The 26111-nt window shown below is 38.7% G+C and overlaps 1 protein-coding gene across 2 annotated transcripts in view; it reads right to left on the bottom strand.

Moving 5' to 3' along the window:
• Positions 1–26111, bottom strand: part of stxbp6 (syntaxin binding protein 6 (amisyn)) — a 104658-nt gene that overhangs the window by 14166 nt on the left and 64381 nt on the right. The window contains exons 3-5 of one of the 2 annotated variants that reach the window (XM_055230991.1): positions 13163–13293; positions 12045–12210; positions 4474–4572 (exon numbers count right to left, since the gene is read on the bottom strand). In XM_055230991.1, the coding sequence (XP_055086966.1) occupies positions 4474–4572; positions 12045–12210; positions 13163–13293 (396 nt within the window). The remainder of the gene's footprint in view (positions 1–4473; positions 4573–12044; positions 12211–13162; positions 13294–26111) is intronic. The other variant, XM_033988698.2, reaches the window with a different exon arrangement.

Below are 26111 nucleotides of genomic sequence, written 5' to 3'. Positions count from 1 at the left end.
ATATTTAAAATTATCCATGTAAAATAAAAACAACTGTTTGACTCATGGGTGAAAAATCGATCTCTGACAAGTTGACCACTGAAAGAATCATTAGTCACAGCTCTCATTAAGATGTTATCGTTTTGCCAGGAATGTTCCACAGTATGGCAATATACTTTTTTTTTTTATCTCCATAGCGACAAGGAGGCAACAACACCAGGCAATTGCAGGTCAGATCTGTGGAGGAGTGACCACAGTAACAATGCTTTTTTTTTTTTTTAAGCTACAAAAATACCCACAATTACATAAATGCAAGAAACTTACACTGGAATATTTGAGGCAAAGAAACCAGAACAGTTACATAGTGCAGTTTTAAGATTTTTTTTTTTTTTCACCTTTGCACATCAACAACTGTTCATTTTAGGCTTATTCAAAATATTAAACAAACTGATTAATGAAGAACAGATGCAACTACAAATACAAATTCTACACGTTTTATCCTTTGAAATAATGAGTAATTGAAACTATAAACTAAAAATAAAACATACAACTTAAATGCTTTCATCCCAAAAGCCTGCTGTTTTTACTCTTCCTTCAAGTTTGTTCAATAGTTTAAAACACTCACGTTACAGCGAAACACAATCTGAAGAGGAATCTCCAATCACTATCCAAAACATACCGGGGATGTGGTTTCATTCATAGAGTTAAGTGGTCCCATTAGGTGATGTCATCTCCAGGGTAACGGATGTAAACACTCTCAACGCAGGAAGTCCTTCGGGCGGTTTACACATCCACCTTTACCGGACACGCCTCTGATCGTTGTTGCTCTTAAAGGTCCTGATTTTGAACCATGATAAAGGAGCAACACACCGAGAAGGGCAGATGCGGAACATTTTTTTACCTCCTCAAAAACCTGGAGTTGTGTTTTGTTCTGGTAGTTTTAAAGTTAAACAGCTATTTCAGCCTCAATCGGACTGATTTACTCTACAATACACAAGAATGAACAAACCTAAGATGTTGCAGTTTCAAAAGGTTTTTCCCCAGATCAGATTTCACCGAAGGTCAAGCACAATATCGTCTGGCGTACCAAGAAGCAAAGTCGTTTCAACAAGGCTAAAACAATAGCTGTGGCTTCAAAGTTCAGCATTTGGAGCACTTCCTGTATTACCACGTGACATCTCAAACTGGAACAGAGTATTTTCAACAGTTCAGGGTTTTTTTTTATTTGTACCAAAATAACTACGCAATGAGCAATATGGCATCTTCAAAATGAGCGATTAAAGAACACTCAAACATGCACGAATCACTCCAAACACAACTTCGAGAGGGGAAATGAGAAAGAAACAACTATAACAGCTCTGAAAAGTTGTGATGATTGGATATTTCCCCAAGAGTGTGAGACTATTCCTGTGTAGCGTGTGCGTGCCGTGGTTACGTGCGTCTGAGGTTGCGACGCTAAAACTTTTATAGCTGGGATTTATGAACGGATCTCTGAAAATATTCCATCTATTTTGGTCAAATAAACAGTGGTGTAGAGTTTGAGACATGCGGCACTACGTTAAGACATCCACCCTCAAGAGCGCACATGCCTTTGCAATACGCTGAATAGAGCTAGGTGCATTTTCTGATCAAAAGGAGCGGTCTGTCCCCTCGCCATGTCAGACGTAAGAGCGTGCAAGAGCGAGGAGGAAAAGGCGGAGTTTCGACGCACACTGCACAGAAATGGGCAGCTGACATCTAATCATTTGTGCAAAGATTATTGTCAAAACTAGGAAAAGTGTCCCACACAAACCCATTGACCGGTAGGGAGTCAAAATCCCAGACATTTTGGGATGATTTAGAGATTCTGGACATAGCTAAACTACCAGCTGCCACGTTTCAAATAGGAAGTGGGCATGGATGTGCTTCCTGCTCCTTTGACTCTGGCTCCAATTCACTTTCTATTGAAAAACTGTCGCTTCTCTCTCTGTAACTTAAAAGGCTTGTATTAACCCGCTCTCCATGATCTTGGGGTTTTATTTTGTGTCCCTAACTCAAGATATGAGCATTGATAACAGACATATTAGGCGTCTTTTTTCCCCTGAGGTCGCTCTTGCTAGCATTAGCAACCAGCGGTGCGGACGAGAAGGATTGGCTCTTTGGTTGCTATGATACTCGGAATTCCAAATATGGAACTCGGCTTCAAATTCGCCCTTTTAACAGCTACCGTTGATGAGCTTTTTTGACTGAAACCGAACATTACGGGTGATCACACTCATGTATTCTACTTTTTTAGACAGTCCACGGGTCACTCTAAACTAGATTAATAAGACTTATGCTGCTGAGCTGAAAACATGACATTTGATATTGAGAGTATTATGTCATTCACCTTGGACCCATATTGTTGCACTGTGTCAGGCCTTTGCCAATACCCAGCGCTAACCGTTATGCTATCCAAAACGGGAACTCTACAACAACACAGCTTTGCTCAAAAAAATTCCATGCAACATCTGTAATAAATATGTAATAAATAAATACGTAATAAATATTCAAATTCACAATTGTACATTCATTTTCACATTACACGATCTCTCCCACACACGTATGCACAATTCCCAAAGCCAAACAATCGTGTGCTCACATGTTCACCTGCGTATCTAACCCCAAAATAGATACGGATGTGTTTAATATTCCGATTGAAGTTTAGCGTACAATGATGTGCGGATGGTGTCATGGGTGCTCAGAGCTCATGGTAGGCTAACCCCCCAGTTTAATTATGCTAATCTCACAGCAGGCACACATGGGGAGGGCGTATATGTCCCTATAGCACGTATTATACTGTGAAATTAGCCAATCACTCAACATTTTGCATATTATCACGCCGGTTAAAAGTCTACTGCAGACGGAAGTGGAATTCGTTTTCAAGGGTTAAGCAAAAGTCATGATGAAAGAAATTGACCTAACTATGTAACTTGTTTGAGTAATAAACGTATTTAGGGACGAGTCAGACGTGCACGTTGCTATGGGCCTACTGGTATCTTAAAGGTTTGTGTAGTACATTGAAGTAGCATTAGTATTAATACTTTGGAACTATTGACACTTTGCAGCTGATATTATCAAAATTCCCTAAGGGTGGGGGTGCTAACTGTAGGCACTGCTCTATCTGAAGCTTGCTAGACTTTAATCTGAGCTTCATTTTAACACAGTCCGACCAGAAAGAAGCTGATTTTGTACTGTTAAATAAGTCCCTCTCAAATAACATTACAGTCACAAGCTAACTAGCATTAACAGTTTTTCAGTTAGCCAAAATCAAACACATAAACTGAACCATAAACACTTGATTGATCACAGGCATCTGGAAAAGTGTTATTTAAATCCATTTGGTATTTTTTGCTAATATGTGCATTGCGTCGCGATGGACATACATGCAGTACACCCCGGCATGATGTCACTGCAAAGTAACAATAGCTATAATTGCTAACGAAAAGTGGTTTGCGACTGCTGCTGATCTAAAATGAGTGAGTGCAGGTCCAAACACATGTCTAATATTACCCTGGTTGTGTCTTACCTCGCGCAGTTGAACACCTCTCTTAGTCTAATGCCTAGTGTGAATCGGTTTACATGCATTCAGAGACATTGGTTTAAATTGAACTAGACCAGTTATCAAGATTTTCTGCATATAAACACAGCGAGTATATACTGGTTGGGGAATTGCTCTAACATCTAAAAACCAGTCACCCAGTATCCCAGTATAATTTGTTTTTTGGGTACACTCGAGAACAATGTGAAGTCCTCAGGCCTAACCACGATGGAGAGAAAAAGGGACATTTCAAAGTAAACTACAGTCACAATATAAACCCCACATATTAAACAACAGTCTCATACTTTGGTTACACAGTAGTTAAAGTGGACATAAAAATTCTGTACATGATGTTTTAATAGTACTGTCTACTGTTTCCTATCGTCATTTTTGTCAATTTTAGCGCAAACTAGGTATATTTCGTGAGCGCTCCAATTTCAAGTACTAGGTGACATCACAAATGACGTCTCTGATAAAAGCCAGGTGTTTCTGATAACAACCAGCTGGCTGCAGGAGCGGAGTTTGAATAATAATAATAATAATAATAATAATAATAATAATAATAATAATAATAATAATAATAATAATGGTAACAATACATCTGAAGCTTTACAGATAAGAAAACGGGAGAAGACGATGGTAGAAATTAATGGCGAGCTGCAGTGAATCTGAGATCTTACGGGTTGTGGGTGCGAGTTCCAGAGGGCGGGAGCGGTGGCAACGAAGGCTAATGAGAGGAGTGAGGAGGTTGGTGTCGGCGGTTTGAAGTGTGGATACCTGTTAGACCAATCACGCTGTTCCTTATACCCCCAGACCCCGCCCCTCCTCTCCCATCACCCTCTCCTTTAGTCCTCCAGGCCCAGTTTCACGGCTCTATTTGAAATGTGGTTGTGGGCAGAGTTTTAATTTAATAGCCCCCTCGTATTTGTCCTTACCTCGTCTGACCAGTTGGCTGCGCTGTGACACCAGCTCTTTCCTCAGTCTGCTTGCGTACCTCCTACAGCGCCGCAACACTGACTCTACTTGCTCCTCCTCTGTGGTCAAACATATCAAGTACATATGTGCATTGACTTTAGCTTTATCACGGCATTAGTGTTAGTCCAGAGTATCCACGAGTTAGGAGTTAAAGGGGGCACGCCATTTTCAAACTGTTAAATTCGCGTTAATTTGGTTTCACACATTAGTAGTAGACCACGTGGATGTCACAATGACTTATTTAACTGGCCTGTACCGGATTTTTTCCCCATGTATTTGAGCAAAATGTGTCTTGCCCCAGTACAGATACAGTGTATTGTATACGTAGCTCTTAGCCGCAGACTTTAGACTTTACTTTATTGTCCCCGAGGGGAAATTCTTTTCCACATACACAGAACTCGTTAGACATATACACATATAAACACCACAGTCACATAAACACATTACAAAACAAACATTATGCCTCAGCGGGGCCTGTTGTTTAAGAAAGCAATGGCTGCTGGGATCAGGCTTCTACCAAACCGTGCCCTCCTGCACCTGATAGCCCTGTACCTCCGTCCTGAGGGCAGAGGGATTAGATGGTCCTGGAGGGGGTGAGTGGAGTCCTGTATTATGGCGAGTGCGAAGCGTCCAATAGCCCGATTATTTAGATCTGTGAGATTGGGTGTGGGGAGTCCTATGATTTTAGCAGCTATGTGTCAAAATAAGTCTGCTGTGTGCTGTTTGCTTATAATTGTATTGTTCAAGAATCAGAAAGTGTGTTAGTTATTGTTCGCATTACCTCTGAATGCATAAGGCATGTGAAGAATAACTTTGGACCGCTGCAAACCGTTTAAAATGAACTAACAACAGGTACAGCACCTTCAAGTGTTAAGATTATAGAGATAAAATAAAACATATATAAAATGTATTTGATAGTGTGGCATCTACTTTTATGGTTCACACTAACATTGACACAAATCAGTGGTATTTTTTGGTATGTTTTCTGTCTCAACCAACCATGTGGGCAGTTAGTTGCCAAGGGTCACCATATGCACTTATTATTGAACCAGCAATCCTACTGTTGCCTTAGTCGACTTATTTAGATTTCACCTGCAGATAGAGGACAGAGGACACATATGTTATGACTCAGCTTGTCTAGGATCAGGGAAGTAACTAAAACCAGATGAAAAAATTGTGAAATAAAGTAGTAACTTAATGTGCAGGGTTGTAAAAGGGCAAAGTACCAAAAGTGGGCTAAAATATGCACGTAAATGTATAAAACAAAAGAACCTACACTAAGAATAACATGTCTAACAAATAACAAGTTTCGTGTCTCAGAAAACTGGTCATGTAGACCTATTAAAATGACAAAACTAAGGGAGACATAACACAATATCAAAACCACGAGCGTCTCAATACAAACACAAGTCACATAGTCAGCATGTGTCAAACTCAGGGCCCCCGGGCTAAATGTGGCCCTACACATCATTTTATGTGGCCCTCGACAGGGTAAATTAAAAGGTATGATGGTCTTAAAATGTCATTTTTCAGGAGACATGCAGTTACACAACCACATTTTTACATCTTTGCAAATGCATATGTAATCTTTGTAACTTGAATAAGTAATGAATACAGAAACAGTTAATTAACAATTTTAAAAAGTAGTTACATTTATTTTACATCAGGCCTAGGTGCCCTCTCATGAGGCAGGTGCAGATGTTTCCAGGCGACAGGGCCCTCCTCAGTTATGGTCCCACACCTGAGCAGCGGCAGAGTTTTGTTTTGCACTGGTGTGAGACTTAAACCGAAGAGGACATCGCTCCTTGCTTCTTCCGGAGTCCAGTTTGTGAGTTATTTTTCTCTGATGTCAACCAAAACATGCAGTATTGGCCAATCATCCATAGTACACTACTATGTTTTTCTTCAGTTGGATGTTAACTTAAAACATTCTATATTACACAAAATTGACTCTTGTGAGCTTTAAGCCACGTTAGAATGTTGTTTCATCGTCAAAAACAGACCTGGAGTTGTGTTTTGTTTCCTTCACACATTTTTGAGTAATCCTTTATTATTAGTCTGTCTACATCTCCAAAGCTCAAAATTCTCTGTTCCACCTTGTGATGTCATGAAGGTTTAAACAAACTCGATTTTAACACTGGAACTGGCAACCCAAATGAGCAGTCGTAGTATGTTTTTGATGAGGAAACAACACTGTAAAATAGATTTAAAAAAATAGCATAATATCGACCCATTAACTGAAAAAAGTAAAAACACAGCTGATGAGACTGTTCATTTTTTATGCTAACTTGACTTTTTGGCGCTTTCTACCATGTTGTAACATTGCTCCCTCATCAAAAACATTTTAGTTGTCTGAGTAATCTTGAGAGCTCCCCCTGGGTCCTATTCGAACCCTCCTTACGATTAGCTTTGAGATTCTGTCCAATGCTCAGCTCACACATCGACATCACCCACGCTCCCCTACGGAAATGACATACAATACAATACAATACACAAAGCAGGATACAAAACAATACACTACAACTTCACAAACCTGACGCGATGTGCAGTAGTTTCAGTAGCAGGATGCGCATGAGTGTAACGTGGTAGCAGCAATTAATACGCTATAGAAATGTAATAACTCCTCTTTTAAGTACAGATCTATCTGAGTATAGTAACAAAGTACAAATACTTGGCATCTCTGGCAGCTCCTAACCAAGATCCTTCTCAAGATCTAGAGACGGGTCCCTCGGGGCAGTAAACAAATAGAATGTGATTGGGTTGTAAGTAAATGCAGTTGCAGTTAGGTTGCATCAGTATCTATATCCTTTATAAACGATGTCTTCCAAAGAGTAAATCAACCATCTGGAAGCCGGTTACTTAAAAAGCACTTTGACATCTACTTTATACTCACCCTCTGTCAGAAAGTTTAATAGTCCCAAAGCTCCAGTCTCATTTGAGGTTTTGTTGCGAAGTTGGTAATTCCCATAACTACTGGAAATGTCTCACAGTGCAACATTATAATCCGAAATAGACGTAATGGACTTTTAAGTAGGACCAATGGGAACAATTGAGCGTAAATTCGGCCATTATATCTATTAGTGTTGTTTCGGAGTTAAGGGATTTGTTGAAGAAAGGCACTACTGTGTAAAAATATGACTGTCTTTGAGCTTAAAATGTTCTTATAATTTTGTTTCCTCCATGAAAAATATCACTCAAGATGACCCAACTCAAAATAGTCTTCGCTCTGTGCATAAAAAAACATATAAGCCTCACGGTGGTAGAGTAGAAAAACTTATAATTGAGTAAAAGTACTGTTACTTCAAAATAATATTTAAAAAAAATATATTGAATACTGCACCAAATCTGACATTACACCACAAAAAAGACACAAACTAAATCATATCTGAAGGAGCGCTGCAAGAAACACAAATGTTCAAATCGTTTCATATTGTCGACATTAAGCTTTTGTCACTTGTTGATTTACTCACAGTGGGAGAAGTTACCAACAGTTCTTCTTTTATGAGTTCTGTGAAATATATTACCTTAGAAGTAAAAAGTATGAAGTCTGAGATGTACAATTTGTATAAAAATCACAAGTGCTACCACGTACTTCCTGATAATCATCTTTCTAATTAGTTGCAGACAGTTAACAGTAGATTATACTTTAGATTATTATGTACAGACCTCTATTTTTTTCAGACCTTGACAGTTTGGGCTGCACTTTCTCCACAGTCTGTATAAAAAAAGTGGACTAAGTGAGTGTTCGGCTCCAGTCAAATGAAGCTCATTGAGGCTAACAGTTATAGCGGCAAATTTGGAGCTACGTTCCACATTGAAATTGCGACCGTTAGTATCATAGCCACAAAAGAACCAATCCAGAGCGAGGCTGTTGAAGGTAATGCCCCTTCCTGCTTGGACCGCTGGTTTAGCATGGGAGTTGGCGCTGAGCAATGCTGTCAATCAAACCTGTTGCTAACGCTAGCAGGAGCAATCTCAGGGAAAGAAGGTGCCTTATTGGTCTGTTTTTAAGGTTCATATCTTGATTTACGGGCAAAATAGCGAAATAAAAACACCAGGATCATATAGAGTGGGTTAACACGAACATTTAAAGACCAAAATGACGAGGCTGAAAGCAGCAGTTACAGAGAGAGGGGTGACAGTTTTTCAATAGAAAGTGAATTGGAGCCAGAATCGATGGAGCTGGATGGATCATACAGGGATTACAAAATAAAGAAGACCTAATGAAACGAATCAGACTAGTACACAGCGGACTCATTTAGACCTCAAGAGATGCTTATACAATATAACTGAACTGGGACAAGGCACATTTTGCTCAAACACATGGAAAAATCAGACACCGGGCCTTTAATTTGTAAATATATGTATTGGTAGGTTCTGTGATATGAGGGAGAATACTACAAGGTATTTATTCATTATAGAATATGTCTTTTGTCTAACTGCTACATAAGCAAATCAAGCCTCATTCCACCTACACAGAAAATTCCCAGGTATACTCTGCGCCGCAAACGCATCATCTCCGGCCCACATAAGCACCGGGGAGGTCCTTGGGTCAGGCTAAATGAGGGCCAGGTTTACAGAGAAGGAGGGGTTTAAGTTCAGAAAATGAAATGAAATGCGTATCCCAAGACGACCAAAAGCACGTTTAAAAGGGAAATAAAGAATGCACCGTATGTGTTCTTTGAAACGGAGCAGACGGTTCAGAGATTGTGTCAGTGAGTAATACATTTAAATAATGCATGCGATGCTGTGAGGAGATGAGGTCTGGAAGTAAACAGGTCGATATCTGATTAAGCGTTGTGAAGAGGGAGCTAGCTAAGATCAGTCCACCTGATCCGAGTCAATGTCATAGCAGCAAGAACACACAACATGCTAACGCTCATATGTTTCGCCCTTAATTGTCCATTTGTGTCTGGTCCATTTGTGTCTGTCGGTTTCATGTATACATTTAACCAGTGGCAAAAGAGTAGTTACTTTTTGTTATTTTAGAAGATTATCAGTTATTATCTTGTTAAAACTGAATGGAGTTGTTTTGAATACAGTCAGATTAGGTGATTTATGTCATGTGTATTTGTGCGTAGGAGCTGAGAAAGCAGTGAGACAAGTGTGTACTGGGAAAACTGGGACTTGTACAGCTCTCAGTAACTTGTGTGATGATTCATGATGATTTAAGTGTGTCTCGAGAGCTAGATTCCCGGGAAAAGTTGAAGTTGTGACGGCACTACTGTTTTGTGAAAAAAACCAAAAAAAAAACCAATCCATTAGACCTTTGACCAAGAGCAGATCCAGAGATGGGGCAGATGTACGAGTGTTTTGTGATAATCACATTTCCTCACATAAAGTGAATGGACCTGTGTCTCCTTAAACATATTATACAGTGACAGGAAGGGCTTCTATAGGATTTATGGTGCACTCACTCCAGCAATGACCACGATTAGGATCCCACTACCTCCCCAGCCCACTGTGTAAGCACACGTGTATTTCATTCAGAATGATGGTACTACACTTATAGAGAGTAAGACTGCACTACGTAACAAAAAGATACAATATTCAGTAATTACATTTTGTATATATTATTGCGCATGGCTTCATTTACTAAAACAACAAACAAACAAACAAACAAAAAAAATCATACAAGTTGAACGGGTGAGGTGTATTGCCCTACGACACAAAAACACAAACTTCCTAGACTGCCACCAAGTCACAGTCACAATCATACACCTGTACTGTATAATCAAAAGAGTCATGGAGAATGAAGTGCCTTGCTCAAGGACACAACAACAGTATGAACTTCCCAGGAAGACCATATATGTAGATTTGTATGTGTAGGTAGGTGTGTATATATATATATATATATATATATATATATATATATATATATATATATATATATATATATATATATATATATATATATATATATATATACATACAACTTTATTCTTTTAATAATTTGTGCAGGTATTTAGTTCTATTATTATTATGTATTTTTATTTATTTATTTATTTTTATTTTTTGTTCTTTTGTACTTTTGTCTCTAGTGGATTTATGAATGTAAAACAACGCAATATGTTATATGTAAAACAAAAAAAAACAAAAAAAAAAACAAAACACAGCAACAAATTGAATATGAACTTGCTTGAGTGGGAATCAAACCAAAAACCTTGTGTCTTGCCTAAGGACACAGTGGTATTTTGCAAAGGATGCAATTTTCAGAACAAAATTTTAGTTTATTTTTTTCCTTTTTTTTTTTTTAGTATTAATTAACCGTTTATGTTACCATGATATTAGTTGACAGAGAGGGATTCAGACCAGAGACCACAGGGACTGTTGTGTGCTGTTGGTCGGACATATTGAATTTGATCTCATTGGGTTTACACAGCAGATGCACATGAATTTATATAGAGTCCAGGTGCTACAGCTGGAGTCATGAATAATCCAAGTGATCACAGCACAGTGACAGGCCGCCATGTTAAAGCAAGAACATCAGACAGAGGGGGAAAAAAGGGCCATTTTATTAGGTACACCATAACAGAAGGTAAACCTGCTTAAGTACAAAAACAAGGCTGAGAATCCAAAAAGAATGGGTGACTTAAAGGTGCTCCATGTAACATTTCTGGTGGCGGGTGCGCTACCATGAAAATGATGATGATTAATTTGTCTGGAATGGTTACAGCACGTCACATAAACGTATCCATCTATCAATGATGAATTGTTTCATTGCTCAAAAATGTATCTCTTGCATTCTCGTGGATTCTTATTGTGAGCAGGGTCACCTCTCCACAGATATGACCTGTAACTTAGCCCGGTGGCATCATCTGGTGATCCACATGTATTTGGATATGTGTATTATCATGTAAAACAGTGGATCACAAAGTTTTCACACCAAGTACGACCAAACGAATGATTTGGTTGCCCGAGTACCACCGGATTTAAGCCAATTATATAACAGGACTATTCCAGGTCTGATCCAGGACTATTCCAGGTCTGATCCAGGACTAAACCAGGTCTAAAAGTGGACTACACCATTTTCTCTGTAATTCTGAACAAAAAATGAAGAAAAAAGTGCATAAAATTAACTCTAAATTAGGCAAACTCACAAACTGAAGAGCCGTCTGAAGGAGCTCGCATGCCACAGTTTGAGAAACACTGCTGTAAAGCATTATCTCCATGGAAAGAGCATAACCTCCACCAAAGAAAAGTTACACAGCGCACCTTTAAAGTGTACCTAATAAAAAGCTCAGTCTGATTTTTTACAACATGTTTCAAAAGTGGTGGTTCTCAACTGTGTGAATGGACCATTTTCCCAATTGTGGCACTATTTTCTTTTGTTTTTGTACTGTAAATGAGATTCCAATCCCATTTCGTACAACTACAACTTGCATATCCCAAATACAGATCAACTCTTTCAAATATTACCATAAAAAACACTATATAGGAGCTAGTATATTCAATTTACATAGGCCTCGCGTTAGTTCCAAGCGCCACCAGTTGAGAACCATCACCTCCGGACTAGGGACTACAGCCTCACCTCCCAGAAGCTTCGAGTGGCAGTTGAGGAAGTCGGGCTTGCGGGCGGAGCAGTAGCGTTGGCAGGTGTGGTGTAGGATCTGGATAAATGTGCACTTTTCTCCGGAGGAACTGGCAACCCACTGGTCAAAGGCTGTGTCGAACAACAGGTCGAACTCTGGACAGTCCTGAGACGAGGTACAAAGAAGGGGCGATTAAGTATGTATGCTTTAATATTTCACTAAACTCTTGCCAAGCTTTACCTAGTTTGATTTTGGTAAAGTTCATAATTTTACTTCCTGGTTGGACATGTGACAGTGACAGTCTCTATTCCTTATCCAATAATAGGACTGGAAAACAAGCCAATTATTTACCAATTTTTCCAAGATTTCTAGGATATTTGGAAACCATAGACTGAGTGTCACATCATCCATAACATCCAGTTCCAGCCAAATGAAGCGTATCGCAGCTAATAGTTATACAGGCAAATATGGAGCAGAGTTACGTATTTGAAACTGAAGAGTATCATAGCAACCAAACAGCCAATCCGGAGCGAGGCTGTTGAAGGTAACGCCCCTTCTTACCCGCACCGCTGGTTTAGCATGGGAGTGGACGCTTAGCAACGCTGTCAATCAAACCAGTTGCTAACGCTAGAGAGAGCGACCTCAAGGAAAGAAGGCGCCTCATTGGTCTGTTATTAATGTTCATATCTTGATTTATGGACATAATAGTGGAGTAAAAACACCAGGATCATGTGGAGCAAGTTAATAGGAACATTTTAATACCAAAATGACGAGCAGTTAGAGAGAGGGGCCACTGTTTTTAAACAAAACATGAATTGGAACCAGAATTGATGGAGCCGGAAGTGCGTCCATTTATATATACAGTGATATATAAAGTAAATACAGTCCATGTTAAATATACAGTCTATGGTGGGGATCCAAGAAAAGTTTGCTTTATCTAGTGTACATTGTTGTTGTGCCCTTGTGCTAAACTGTTAACCAGTCTTGACTCCGGTCTCTGCCTACAGTGGTGTATGAATGAGTAAAACAAAGCGAGTATTTATCATTGAGGTATTGTCATTAGCATCGTGACAAAAATACCACTGATGTAGTCCATTCCAAACCAGACTAGACCTACTTTATTTGAATCAATCCCGTTGATCTGGCGCAGCTGGTCTATGCTCCACTGGGACCTCTTGACGAAGGACGACGACCCCGGGAACTGCTTCACTTTGGTGATGGACAGGTGCGCCGGCTTCTTATTGGTCACTATGGAAACACAAACGTTCACTGTAAATACGAGCAGGAAAACTGGATTTCCTCATTGTTCTACATCTACAGTTGGACTAATATAAGCGCACGCAACCGCAGCAGCTGAACCAGCAACCTCAACACCCACTCCATCTCCTCATCTTCACCACGACTACCAGGGTCTCTAAAGCCTGGGTGAGAGATTTTCTTTAACAAATACTTAACTCATTATTGTTTTATAAGTGGCCCATGTAACGTCTCCCACCTGCTTGTCTCCATGGAGATGTTATTGCTTTGCCAGGAATGTTCCATAGTATGACATTAAGGTGTTGGTGTGGGTTAAAAAGCTACTACAATGACAAATGAACCTGGGTTGTCAGAGCCTTAACTTGCAGATAGACACGCGTACAAGTTTTCTCAGTTTGGTGGTGGTTCTCAATTTTGTTACTCAAGTAAAAGTACAGATACAGGGGTAAAAAAATTACTCAAGCAAAAGTAAAACTATCACATGAAAAAACCCGTTTAAAAATGTACTTTAAGAGTAAAAGTATTTCACACAAGTGGTGATGATGATAAAGATTTTGTTCAACAGTAGCGATACAAATCTATTTCTTCATTTGTCTTATGAATTTTGTGTATTTATTTTTCTTTTGCTCAAAGCCGAAGCTTGAACTCAAAAACTTTAGTCGGGATGTTACCACGAACATGATCAAAATAACCCTCAAATCATGAAAAATACTTTGCCTTTCAGTCCAGTTAGAAAACGTAGCGGAGTAGAAAGTACAGATACTGCTCTCAAATGTAGTGCAGTAACAGTAAAAGTATACTGGTAAAAGTAAAACTGGTACTTTGTTACCATCCACCACAGCTCGGGATATCTTGTACTTTTTGCTGTAGCATAAATGTAAAAGTGTTCTTTGTCACTTTTCTGGTGCAGGGTCCACTACATTCTGATCGTCATGGGGATGTTATTTCATTATTCAAGGCAAAGCAGTCAGCGGAACCCCACACCAGAAAATGTTACATATTTGACCTTTTATTATTTTGATATTTTAAGTTTTAGTTAAAAAGAACTGTATGTAGCCTGCACTGTTGTAGTTTTAAAAAAGGTACTACAATCACAACTGAACCTGTGTTGCCAGAGCCTTAACCTGCAGATAGAGGCACATACAAGTTTTTTCTCATTCTTAGTTCATGGACAGGACTTTTTCCGACTGGATAATCATCATGTGAACCAAAACTCCAAATGGCATCCTAATGAACTTTTCCAATGTTTGTTTGCGATTAAAAAACAGCATTACAGTCACATAGTAAAATAACCATTATAATAAAAGTGATGCATAAAAATAAGGTCTTGCGAATCAAAGTTAAACAGAATAAGCTCCTTGTTAGCCTGTGTCCGGCCCCTGTCTGTCCACACCTCAGGTCAGAGGAGGAATGCTAAACCGCTACGTCCATCTGCCTGTGGACGCTAACACAAAGAGCTGCTAACAATGAGCTCCTCACATCTGCAGCCAACAACAACGACTCGTATGACCAGACAGAACAGAAATATGGAGAGGTGATTCAGGGAAAACATCAGGACTGGTTAGGAGGGAGACGAAGCAGAACAGAGCTGGGGAGAGTAGTTCAAAACGTGTGTACTGTCACTTTAAAATAATGTTACTAAATTAGACATAAGAAAGTAGTGATCCAAAAATGATTTAAAGTTTTGAAGGAAATACTACTAGACAAGAAACGATATTACAGAGGGTGTATTTTACTAACTGCTATTTTAACTGCTAGCACGTAATATATTTAGATCACCATTCATCACACCAGATTTGTGAAGTTGTAGTGTAAAGTTTAGCACCATGCTTTTGTATATTTGTGGAGAACTGTCGTGTGGGAGCATGGGTGATGTAGTCTCGTGGACTGAGCACTGCACAGAATCTAATTGTAAGGAGAGTTCGACAAAGGCCCAGGAGAGATCGCTAAATTACTCAAACATGCATGACACGACATCTAAAACCTCTTCATGTGGCATTTTTTAATAAGGGAACATTATTATAAAATGGTAGAAAGCTCCAAAACGTACATTTTTAGATGTTAGATGTCACGTTTAAGTATTTTAGTGATCTTTCCCGGGCCGTATTCAGCGGTTAGCTTTTTTGCGGGCGCAGTTCTGCCCAGTGCTCCGCCCACGAGCCTACATCACCCACACTCCCACACGACAGTTTTCTGTAAATATACAAAAACAGGATATAAGACAATACACTCTAACTTGACAAACCTGATGTGATGTGCAGTAGTTTCATTAGTGGGATGCACTCTGAATGTCTTGTTATAGCGCTCTGAAGAGGAAGTGACTTGGCATAGAGAGCAAAGGGAGGAGCGACTCAGAGCATCAAAAACAAAAATGAAACTTATAAAACATGTTACTATATTGTTTTGAAGGAATATAGCATTTTCAAACAATAAAAGGTAACACGGTGATCTAAAGATGTTACGCAGTTAATACCCTATAGACGTAAAATACCTCCTCTTTAAAGCAACAGTATGTAACTTTCTGGAGGTGCTCTGCATGATTCCGTGGACATAAAGTTAAAACTACACTGTGAAACATTAGAAAGATATATTTTATGAATTTTTATGCCGTACTGTGGAAGATTATACCAAAAGTAACAGCATGTCCATGGAAACAAGAAGGAAGAGGCCCTCTCCAGGCCAAATATGAGTCAGGTTTGTGGAGATGCAAGCCCGCTCACAGTAAGGAAGCATGTTTTTCAGAGCAATAAAAACAAACAAAATGAAAAAAACAAAAGATAACACCAAACATGTTTTTATTAAAGTCTATTTTTCGGCTAAAAGGTTACATACTGGGGTTTTAAATCACTAACAAATGGGGCAATCTGTAAATGGATAGAAAACATTGAGTAACTTAATAACACTAGTTTATGTTGCTATCAGTAAGGGTCTTTTTCCATGGGGGACATTCAGTTACACAACAATGAAACATATGTCTTTCCTTTCCCATTGTTAGCATGAGGAAAGCATTACCTCAGGCTGTGTTAGCATGCTGGATCCGTTCCATTAAATTGTATGATGACGTTACCGTGTCCTCAGCCTGCCCCGGTCATGAGGATAACCACTCTGCCGCTCCCCCTATTCTAAACTCCAACACCTGTTTATGGATCAAAGGTTACCATTCATCTGTGCAAATACTAAAGATATCAACATCCCATAGTCGTATCCGGGGACGACGGGCTTCCGCTAGCTATTGTGTCATCTCGGAAACCAGGAAGTGGAGTTGTGCTATGGATTACAATGTTTTTCATCACTCAGCTGGAAGTTGGGGGTATTTGTTATGATAGGAGCTTCACGTGGAGAGTGGAGTAGGGAGAAAGATGGGGATGAAGGATTTTTAAGGTCACGGGCCAATTTAAAAAAAAAACAAACAAAAAAAACTACATAAATACATATTCTGCATTCTTGAGGCTTTAATTCCCTGCGTTTGGTCACCTTGAGATTAGTATTTCTAACTTATAACAACGTCTGCATTTAGAAAACACACTTTATAAACTACACCTCTGTTTCCAATCAGGTATTTAGGTGTTGGAGCTCCCTCTGCTGTCAGAAACTTGAACAAACAATGTGGAAAATAGTAAATCCAGCACTTAAGAGACATGAACGCTATGCTAATAGAGCCATGCGTTTGTAGTTCAGTTGACAGTTCTCTAAAACACTAAAACTAGTAATCAGATTTGAGCATGTTTCGATACTAAAAAAGTCACATTCCCAGGACAGAAATTAAACTTTCCTGAATATCTTTAGCATGATCTTGAGCTGTATAAGAACAAGTATAAGACACATAGACTAGTATACACCATGGACCACTATGGAACCTACTGGACGACTGAGGGATTACACAGATATAAGGCCACATGGGAATATAAAAGAAAATTCTATGACTTAATCCTGAAAATCGAGTGCTTTTACCAACATTGTGGTATCAGAATCGGTATTGAGTATCGTTGTGTATTCCTTAGTATTAGAATCGAGTTTGAAATTTTAGTATCGTGACAACACTACAGCAGAACAAGTCCAATGCTGGTTTATGAGTTTAGAAACTACACAGGAGAAGTCCAGATTTTTATCTCTGACGCAACAATCCAGGCAAAATGTGAAAGTAGAGTATTTTTGAGTGCTCGAAGAAGACGACTTCAGATTAATAGATCAATAAAACAAGTGTGAATAAAGAAAAATACAACTCCCGGTATGTTTTTGATGAAGGGACAAAAAAAAAAAGTCAATTTTGGATTATGGATTAAGCTTTGAATGTTAGTTTAGCAGTGTATAAGCCCTTTAAAGCCACACTGATCAAACACCCAGACATCCCCGTGTGCTCCGGTGCATTTTAAACAGCAGGCCGCGGGGAGACAGAGGGGTATAATCAAGAACAAGTGATGTGATGTAGCATTATAATCACTGATAGAGTCCTGCTATGGGAGAATACACTGGGGATGGGCTTGTACCGAGATGGATGGAGACACAAGCTCTCGTCTAACAGTCGATCTGCAGGACTGTGGTGGAATTTGGCTGATACATTGGTTCAAATATCGGAGGGCTTTTCACAGACCTCTATATGCGTCATTCCTATAGTCCTCACTGCTGTCTTTTTGAGCGGAAACTAAAAATGGAAACGTGGCTGTATGCTTACACAACCATGCAACAAAAAGTTAATTTGTGAACTTTGCTATAATATAACATAAATTTGTGGGCCTTGAAATCAAAACTGTTTTTTTTGGCCGGCAGTGGTGGAAAGTAACGAAGTAAAAGTAGAAAAGTACAGTATCTAGGTACCTGTGCTTTACTTAAGTATATTTTACAATGGATATTTTTTACATTTTTCTTCACTACATTTGAGAGCAGTATCTGTACTTTCTACTGCATTTTTTAACTTAACTGAAAGGTAAAAGTACTTTTCATGTGATTTGAGGAGTTATTTTGACCATGTTCGTGGTAACATCCTCACTGAAGTTTTTGAGTTCGACCTTTGGCTTTGAGTAAATAAAAATAAATACACAAAATTCATAAGAAAAAGGGAAAAAAAAAAGATTTGTATTGCTACTGTTGAAAAAAATTTGTCCAATTTTTTTTTTAATCAGTGTCAATACATTTACACAAAAAAATGCATTTTGTCACAAGTATGAAACACTTAAAGTACATTTTTAAACAGGTACTTAAATACTTTTACTTAAGTAGATTTTTTCATGTGATACTTTAACTTCTATCCTCTTTTTATCTGCGCTTTTATTAAGTAACAACACTGAGTACTTCATCCACCACTGTTGGCCAAACAAGACAAATGTTGGTACATACTGATATTCAAGGACACAATGCAAACATTTCTTATAAATGTAACAATGTTCGCTGTAGTTAGTTTTCCAATTCCTACAATAACGTGTTTTTTCCAATTCACGTTCAGTGTCTTATATTACGCAACATTGACTTTTGTGAGCGTTAAGCCATGTTATAATGCTGTTACTGCATCAAAAACATACCTGGATTTGTGTTTTGTTTCATTCACACGTTTGAGTAATCCTTTATTATTAGTCCGTGCACATCTACAAACCTCAAAATGCTCTGTTCCAAGTTGTGATGTCATGAAGTGGTAGTTTTCAAGTTCACAGATACCTTTTACCTTTAGTTCAGTCAAGACGGGCAATTCTACGTCTGAAATGATCCAAATGATTCTAGTGAAGACGTATGCGTTTGTGTTAAACATGTGTGAATGAAACAAAACACAACTCCAGGTCTGTTTCTGATGAGGAAACAACAGAATAACATAGATCAGAAAACAGCGTCATACGGGCCCTTTAAGGCTAAAACGATCAACACGAGGGACCGCTTACATCATGACATCAGCAGGTGGATCTGAACATTTGGAGCTCAATAACTATATATTACATCGTGGCTTAAATTGCTGTCATTGTTCTCAAAGTTTCCAACAATCCATCATAAAAAGTTGCACTGAAGACATCGTTTATCTTTCCTACACAGGGAATAAGCTGTAAATCTGTAGTGAATATGTCACAGTCACAGCTCCATAGTGACAGCTCAGATATGAACATAGTACGACATAAATCTGTGTCTATTTTGAATAAACAGGACGAATATGTACAAAAGTGATAGTGCCTCAAGGTTACAGCAGTATGGAATGTAAAGAGAGTGGTGTGAAAGGACATAAGTATAAACAAATTCATTCATCAAAAGCGAGCATATTTTTTCAAACTACTCCGGCTTTGTTTTTCAAGTCCTTGCACCTTCATCACCCTTTAAATTGGCTTTATTTCAAAACACTGCGATCAAGCATCCATCTCTTTGGCTCTTTGGCTTGAGTTATCAGTCTGCTCTCCAACCCCTGCGCCTCGAGTCAAAACCAAGCCCGACTGTCCAATCAAATCTGTTTATTTCTGTGACACCTGTGAAATAAAGTAGCTCATTAGTCACCCATAATTTTGAACAAAACCAAATTTCTCTCATCTGATTAAGAGTTCAGCGCTTTGCTCCGTGATTCTGCAGAAATCCGCAATGTTTTTCAGCCCGTTGTGAGTTTTTTTGTCCTTCTCTTTTTTCCTCGTAAGCAGCCATATTTGTTTTGATACAGTCGTACGATGCGTGGCCCTCATTGGATAATCCACCTGCCAATCACGCCCATCAGAAAACGGGGAGAGTCACCAGAGACCAGACTCACATCTTTGTAAAGTATTGGAGAATTGCAGTATTCTGGAGCCCAGTCAACAAATAAATAGTACTTTTAGTCATATTACCATGTGTTTTATTCTAGATTCGATAAAGATGCAAAACCCTCACAAATGAATTCATAAAAAAGTAAAACATGATTTTTATATATTATTTTTTTCCTTTTTTAAAAAATGGTTGATTCTGCAGGTGCTGTTTTTCAGTCATTTGTGTTGGTTTTTCCCCCTTTTTTCCGTGTTTCTTTGTTGACATGAACAGACTATGCTTCGCTCTGATTGGTTAATCCGCCTGTCAATCATGCCCTCTGAAATCAGGGAGACATGATACAGCTCCAGATGATGTTACTAGCCAGTTTTACCAGTCTAAAGGTCTGCTATTTAAATTTGACAGTTTCCAAACCAGCTGACTATACCACACCTTAGCATAGACTCTTTAGTAGCTCTATAGAAGGTCACTGGCTCTCTCTAAAGAGCCGTAATCTCCTAAGAAAGTGCACAAGCTGTTGTATCTTGGCACACACATTCATCTCTTGAACCCCTAGATATTTATAAGGTGAGACGTGTTCAGCTTTTTGTCCATGTATCACTACCTCACCATGGTTAATGTATAATGCAAAAGTCAAACATTACTGTAATTATGTACAAGCACGTCTCCTTTAAATGTACAGCATGTGGAAGTTATTTAAGCAATAGTTAACTGTATTCAGAGGGCTATAAAGTGAATTCAGCTGACAGGACAGAGCATAAATGTGTCAAAACTCAAAGTACAGGAGCCTCAGAGGGTCAAAAGTTAAGCAACAGAAAACAGATAAGAAAACAGGGGCTTTACCGGGTCAAACACACAGTCCTGTCTTTCCAGGAATTGTCAAAAAACAACCAGCTCAGAGGGATAAAACTATTTACTGAGAGAGAGAGAGTCAAAATCAGCTACAGGTGCCATGAAGGATCAAAACTCAAACTTGTAATTTCCACATATTTTTATAAAATCATACGGAGTTCAATAAATGTCCAAAAATATTGCAAAAATATTTAAAACATCATGGAATGCTTTGCTAATAGAGCCATGTGTTCTTTGTGAATACAATTTAACCACACTCAGGCGATGGTTTATGAGTTTAAAAACTGCATAGGACAAGTCAAAAGTTTTACCTATGATGCAACAAAAAGGGCAAAAATGCGAATGGGGCATTTTTGAGTGCTAAGAAAAGATGGCTTTGGATTAATGGACTAAAGAGGGGGTATTAATTGCTAACATATAACATATTTAGATCACAATGTTACTTTTTACTGTTGTGAAATACCCTGAAAACAACGTGTTAAAATATGCAATTAATTTCAATTTAGTGTTTGACGTACTGAGTCCCTGCTCCCTTTGCTCCTTTTTGGGGGACATAGGCTTGTGGGCTGAGCTTTGTAAAAGAAGTGTGGGCTCATACTGCTGACCGGAAGAGGGTTTGAATAGCGCCCAAGAGAGAGATCGTTAGATTACTCAAACTGGAGCGTTGACATCACAATAATTTCAGTCCTGGGATTGCCAATCTCTACTGAACTGAAGCATTTTGAGTTTTGGAGATGTAGACAGACTAATAATAAAGGATTACTCAAGCATAACAGAACTAACAACTTATAACAACAAAACACAACTCCAGGTATGTTTTTGAGGAGGTATTAATATTCTAACAATGCTTAAAGCTCACAAGAGTGTAATATTTTGCGTAATATAGGACATTTACTGAAAGAGGTGTGAAGCAAAATACAACTCCAGGTATGTTTTGATGAAGGAAGAACTAACATGGTTAAATAATGCTTAATAATACACACTTTTTAAGTAGTCTACCATTTAAACTGTACTTTTAGGTTGTATTTTCCATGTGCCCCTTTGTCCTGTTCGTCTTCTGCTCTGGTGACATGTCCACACTTCCTTCTTTGGGTCAGACCAAATATTGTGCTTGGCTGTCCCTGTATCCTCCTCTGTGCGTAACATCGCAGAACAAATATATTCTCACGGTTACAATCTCCTCCACAGAAATATGAGTGCCGTCAGGTTATTAGATCCCACATGAGTCAACTTTATTGGAAAATGTTGCCATCACTCCCTCAAACCATGGCTGTCAAGAGTCAAATTTTGGAGAAGCAGACATCAGTCGACAGTGTTCATCTGTGGGAGTTGGAATCGCACCGTCAACCTCTGGATCAGTGGATCTGACCGGTCAACCAATGATGTTTATGTACAGAGTAGGATTTGAACGCCAACCTTCTCTTTACTAACACTTTCCCAACTGATCTAGTGTCGCCTTTTTTATAAGGAGGCCAAAGTGAAGTTTTGCTATCACAATAAAGCTACCAACAACTAGCATGCTAAGCACACATTTCCTAATCATCAGACAAAAATAAACATAGACATTATTTTAAGATAGAAAATGTGAAATAACTATCTGAAGATGGCCAAAAGGGATTTAAAGTCACAAGAATGCATAAAAACAGTGCAGGAGACCTCCACATTTTTACCTATGACGTCACAAATTTGGGATTTTTTCCTGAGGTTCAGATGTCACGATAACAAATTTTGAAGCTTGATATATTTCTGAAGTAAATATAGACCACAAACAGTAATACTGAAACTAATTTACACCACTGACATAAAAATCCAAGAGCAGATTTAAATCACAAAAACTATTCTAAATCTATAATATTGTTAAAAAAATATAATCTGCAACAAATAAACAGCTAAATGAAGCTCTTTAGTACTTAGTTTGTATCTGTAATGAGTCATAGAAGTTATTCATTCAAACGTTTACGGCTTAAATCTTATATAGTCAAAAAAGAACCAAAAAAATCCCAGTAGTGCAAAGAAAATGTACACATGATAAATATTGACCCCCCAAAAATTGTTCAAGCTTTCGTATATAGAACGATAAGTCAGTTTAGTAATGATCGTGAAAGGTCTAACTGTCAACTGGTTAAAAATTTGAAAAAGTCAATTCAGCCTAATATGTGTTCTTAAGTTGTACTACAAAGCAATAGCCATTTCTAGGCTAATCAATCAATGTAACCTCTCATTTTGTATTCTATAATGCCATAATGCGGGTCTTACATTTTCTCGCTGATGTTCTTGTAATGAGAGCTGCAGGCTGTTGTGCTATGGATCATCTGCTGTATATTGTCTAACCTCAGGTATAACAGTGAGACTGCAGTGGTATGCTAATCCTAAATAACATTTATTCTAATTTGCTCTTGGGGTGTCGTGGAGCTTATAGAAATGCGCTGGTAAAAGGCCACAAATGGACATATTGAAGTATTATATTGTCTGGGGATTGCCAAACATTATAGCCAATGCAATAACGCTTATATGATACAATTTAATGTATAAGCGATTTTGATTTCAGAAGTTTTTGTTGTTTAAATTTGTGGAGTAGATTTTAGTTTAGTTTATATCTTTAAGGCTCTGTACCCACTTTTTCCATATATCTGAGTTTGCCCCAGTACAGATATATTGTACAAGCAGCTCTTGAGGTCACATCTGTCAGCTGTGTACTGTCTGAATCCAATTATAAAGCGTTTTGTCATCTGATCATCAGGAGGTGCGTGTTAGCATGCTTTACTGTGACGGCAAAAAAACAGGACTAGCTGATTTTAAAGGGTTTGCAGTGGTCCAAAAACATTCCTCACATACCTTATGCATTCTGAACATCCTAATTATTATTTTAAGTTTATAAGAGCTTTTCACAACTCTCAGAGACCAGTGCAGAGTTTTGCCACCACGCTAAAGCTAACAACAGCTAGCATGCCGACACGCACTTCCTAATTCTCTGACACAACACCTTATGGTTGGATGCAGACAGCACGCAGCAGACATGAGTTGATCTCAAGAGCTGCTTATGAAGGCGCCTGTTATTAATGTTCATATCTTGATTTACGGACACAATAGCGAAATAAACATACCAGGATCATGTAGAGAGGGTCAATACAAACATTTTCAGGCCAAAATTATGAGCCTGATAGCAGCAGTTACAGAGAGAGGGGACAGTTTTTCAATAGAAAGTGAACTGGAGCCAGAAGCGTGCCCATGCTCACTTCCTATTTGAACACGGCTGCTATGTCTATTTATATGTACAGTCTATGTCAAGTAGGGATGGAATCAGATTTTTATTGTACTAAAAAAAATGCTATAAAGGTAAATGCAAGCTAATATTAATGACTATCATTTTGTGCGATACTGACAAGCCTCTGCTGCTGGTTAACCTCAGCTCAAACCTGTTATCTTCTCACAGAGTGTCAGTAGAAACAGAACCAGGGGAGTGCAGACAGTAGAAGCCCCTGTACAAAGCCCTGCCTTGTTTATTCACATGAGCGAGAACACTTGAACCCCTGTGCTCCAGACTCTCAGTCCCAGTCCAGACCTCAGCCCTGGTCCCAGACTCTATACGGAACAACACTGTACCAGAGGGATGGCTGCATACAGAGCACATTATACAGTCAAAACAATATGTGTACTGTGGGTCTACTGGAACCTCTGCCAAGGCGTTAGCAAACATGATAGTTTATCCACATGTTTGCCGTGTCATTTGGCAGCTTGTTTTTACCATACCAGACAAGTACAAGACTTTTTTGTTTGTTTGTTTGTTTATGTCAGATGTCCTACCCGTTGCAAACAAGGAACTGTGATGGATTTTCGATAAAAGTTATTGGTCCCACTCATGAAGACATCTCACTTAAGATTGCGTTATTCAGTATACCTCTGAAGAGAATTGAAGGGCAATATGATGAAAGCTCAGTGGTGATGTTTACGCCACCTTGTTGTCTCCATGGAGATGTTATTGCGTTACCTTGAATGTTCCACAGTATGGCATTAAATATTTCTTATATTTAGTCCACTACAGGTGTTTTTATAACTAGGAAATACCTTGAAAAACATGCATTCTTACTGTGAATGGGGTCCCCACTCCACAGATCTGGCTTGTAAATTGGTCTGATGCATAGACTGTATAAAGAAGTGGACTAAGTGAGTGTGACGTCACCCGTAGCGTTCGGCTCCAGTCAAATGAAGCTCATTGAGGCTAGCAGTTATAGGGGCGAATTGATATATTTGGAATTCCGACTGCGAGTATCATAGCAACCAAAGAGCCGATCTTGAGTTATGGATACTTTAGAATAATAAAAATACCAGGGTCATGTAAAGCTGGTTAAATAAGAAACTTTTTAAGCCCAAAATGATGAGTCTGACAGCAGCAGTTACGGAAAGAGGGGTGACGTTTTTTCAATAGAAAATGAATTGGAGCCAGAATTGATAAGAGTCCTACTTGGAACACGGCGACTAGCAGGTTAGCTATGTTCATTTATATATACAGTCGATGGTCTGATGGTGTCACTTGCATACAATGGAACATTCCAGGCAAAGCAATAACATCTCCATAGAGAAAAGCAAGTAGAGGACACTCCACCAGAAAGTTATGTGGAAGTAGAGGTTCCACAGTGCACTTTTAATCCTTTTCCATTTACAACTGTCCACCAAAATCGTGCGACAACTAAACTCTCATTACAGCGTTTAGACTACAACTTAAGTCTCCAAATCCAATCAGTATTTCTCAGACTACTTCAGACTATTTCCTGTCTTCAATGTGGAGTGAATCATAAGAGCTGGATTTCAAATGTCATTTTTGTTTATTAGAGCAAATCTTATCCAACTTCTGCCTCCAGTCACAACTTTATTCATCCAATTACAGTGAACCCAAGGACGAGAGGGATATGTGAGCAATACAAATGACTGTGAAAGAACAAGTTTTCTTTTCTTGGCTTTTTGTAACTAAACATCGGACATCTTGGCATTTGAAAGTCTATCCTAAGAACATGTACATAAATAATGAGTATAAAACAAGTAAAAGACAATTTACCGTGGTTTCTACACATACAAAATGTACCCGTTGCCAGCAGAGGACGCAAGGACCTGGCCTCTGTTGGTGCGCTAAGAAGTGAAGCAGTTAAAATGGGGCTAAAAACAATAACGGCTGGTTGAGATCATCAGTGCAGTTTGCAGTGCTATAAAAATGGCCAACTACAACTCTTTGCGCTTGGTGGCATAGTTGTTATTCCTCA

This window comes from Periophthalmus magnuspinnatus, chromosome 22 (genome assembly GCF_009829125.3).
Source record: "Periophthalmus magnuspinnatus isolate fPerMag1 chromosome 22, fPerMag1.2.pri, whole genome shotgun sequence".
NCBI classification, from domain to species: domain Eukaryota; kingdom Metazoa; phylum Chordata; class Actinopteri; order Gobiiformes; family Gobiidae; genus Periophthalmus; species Periophthalmus magnuspinnatus.
This window is presented reverse-complemented; position numbering and strand designations above follow the sequence as displayed.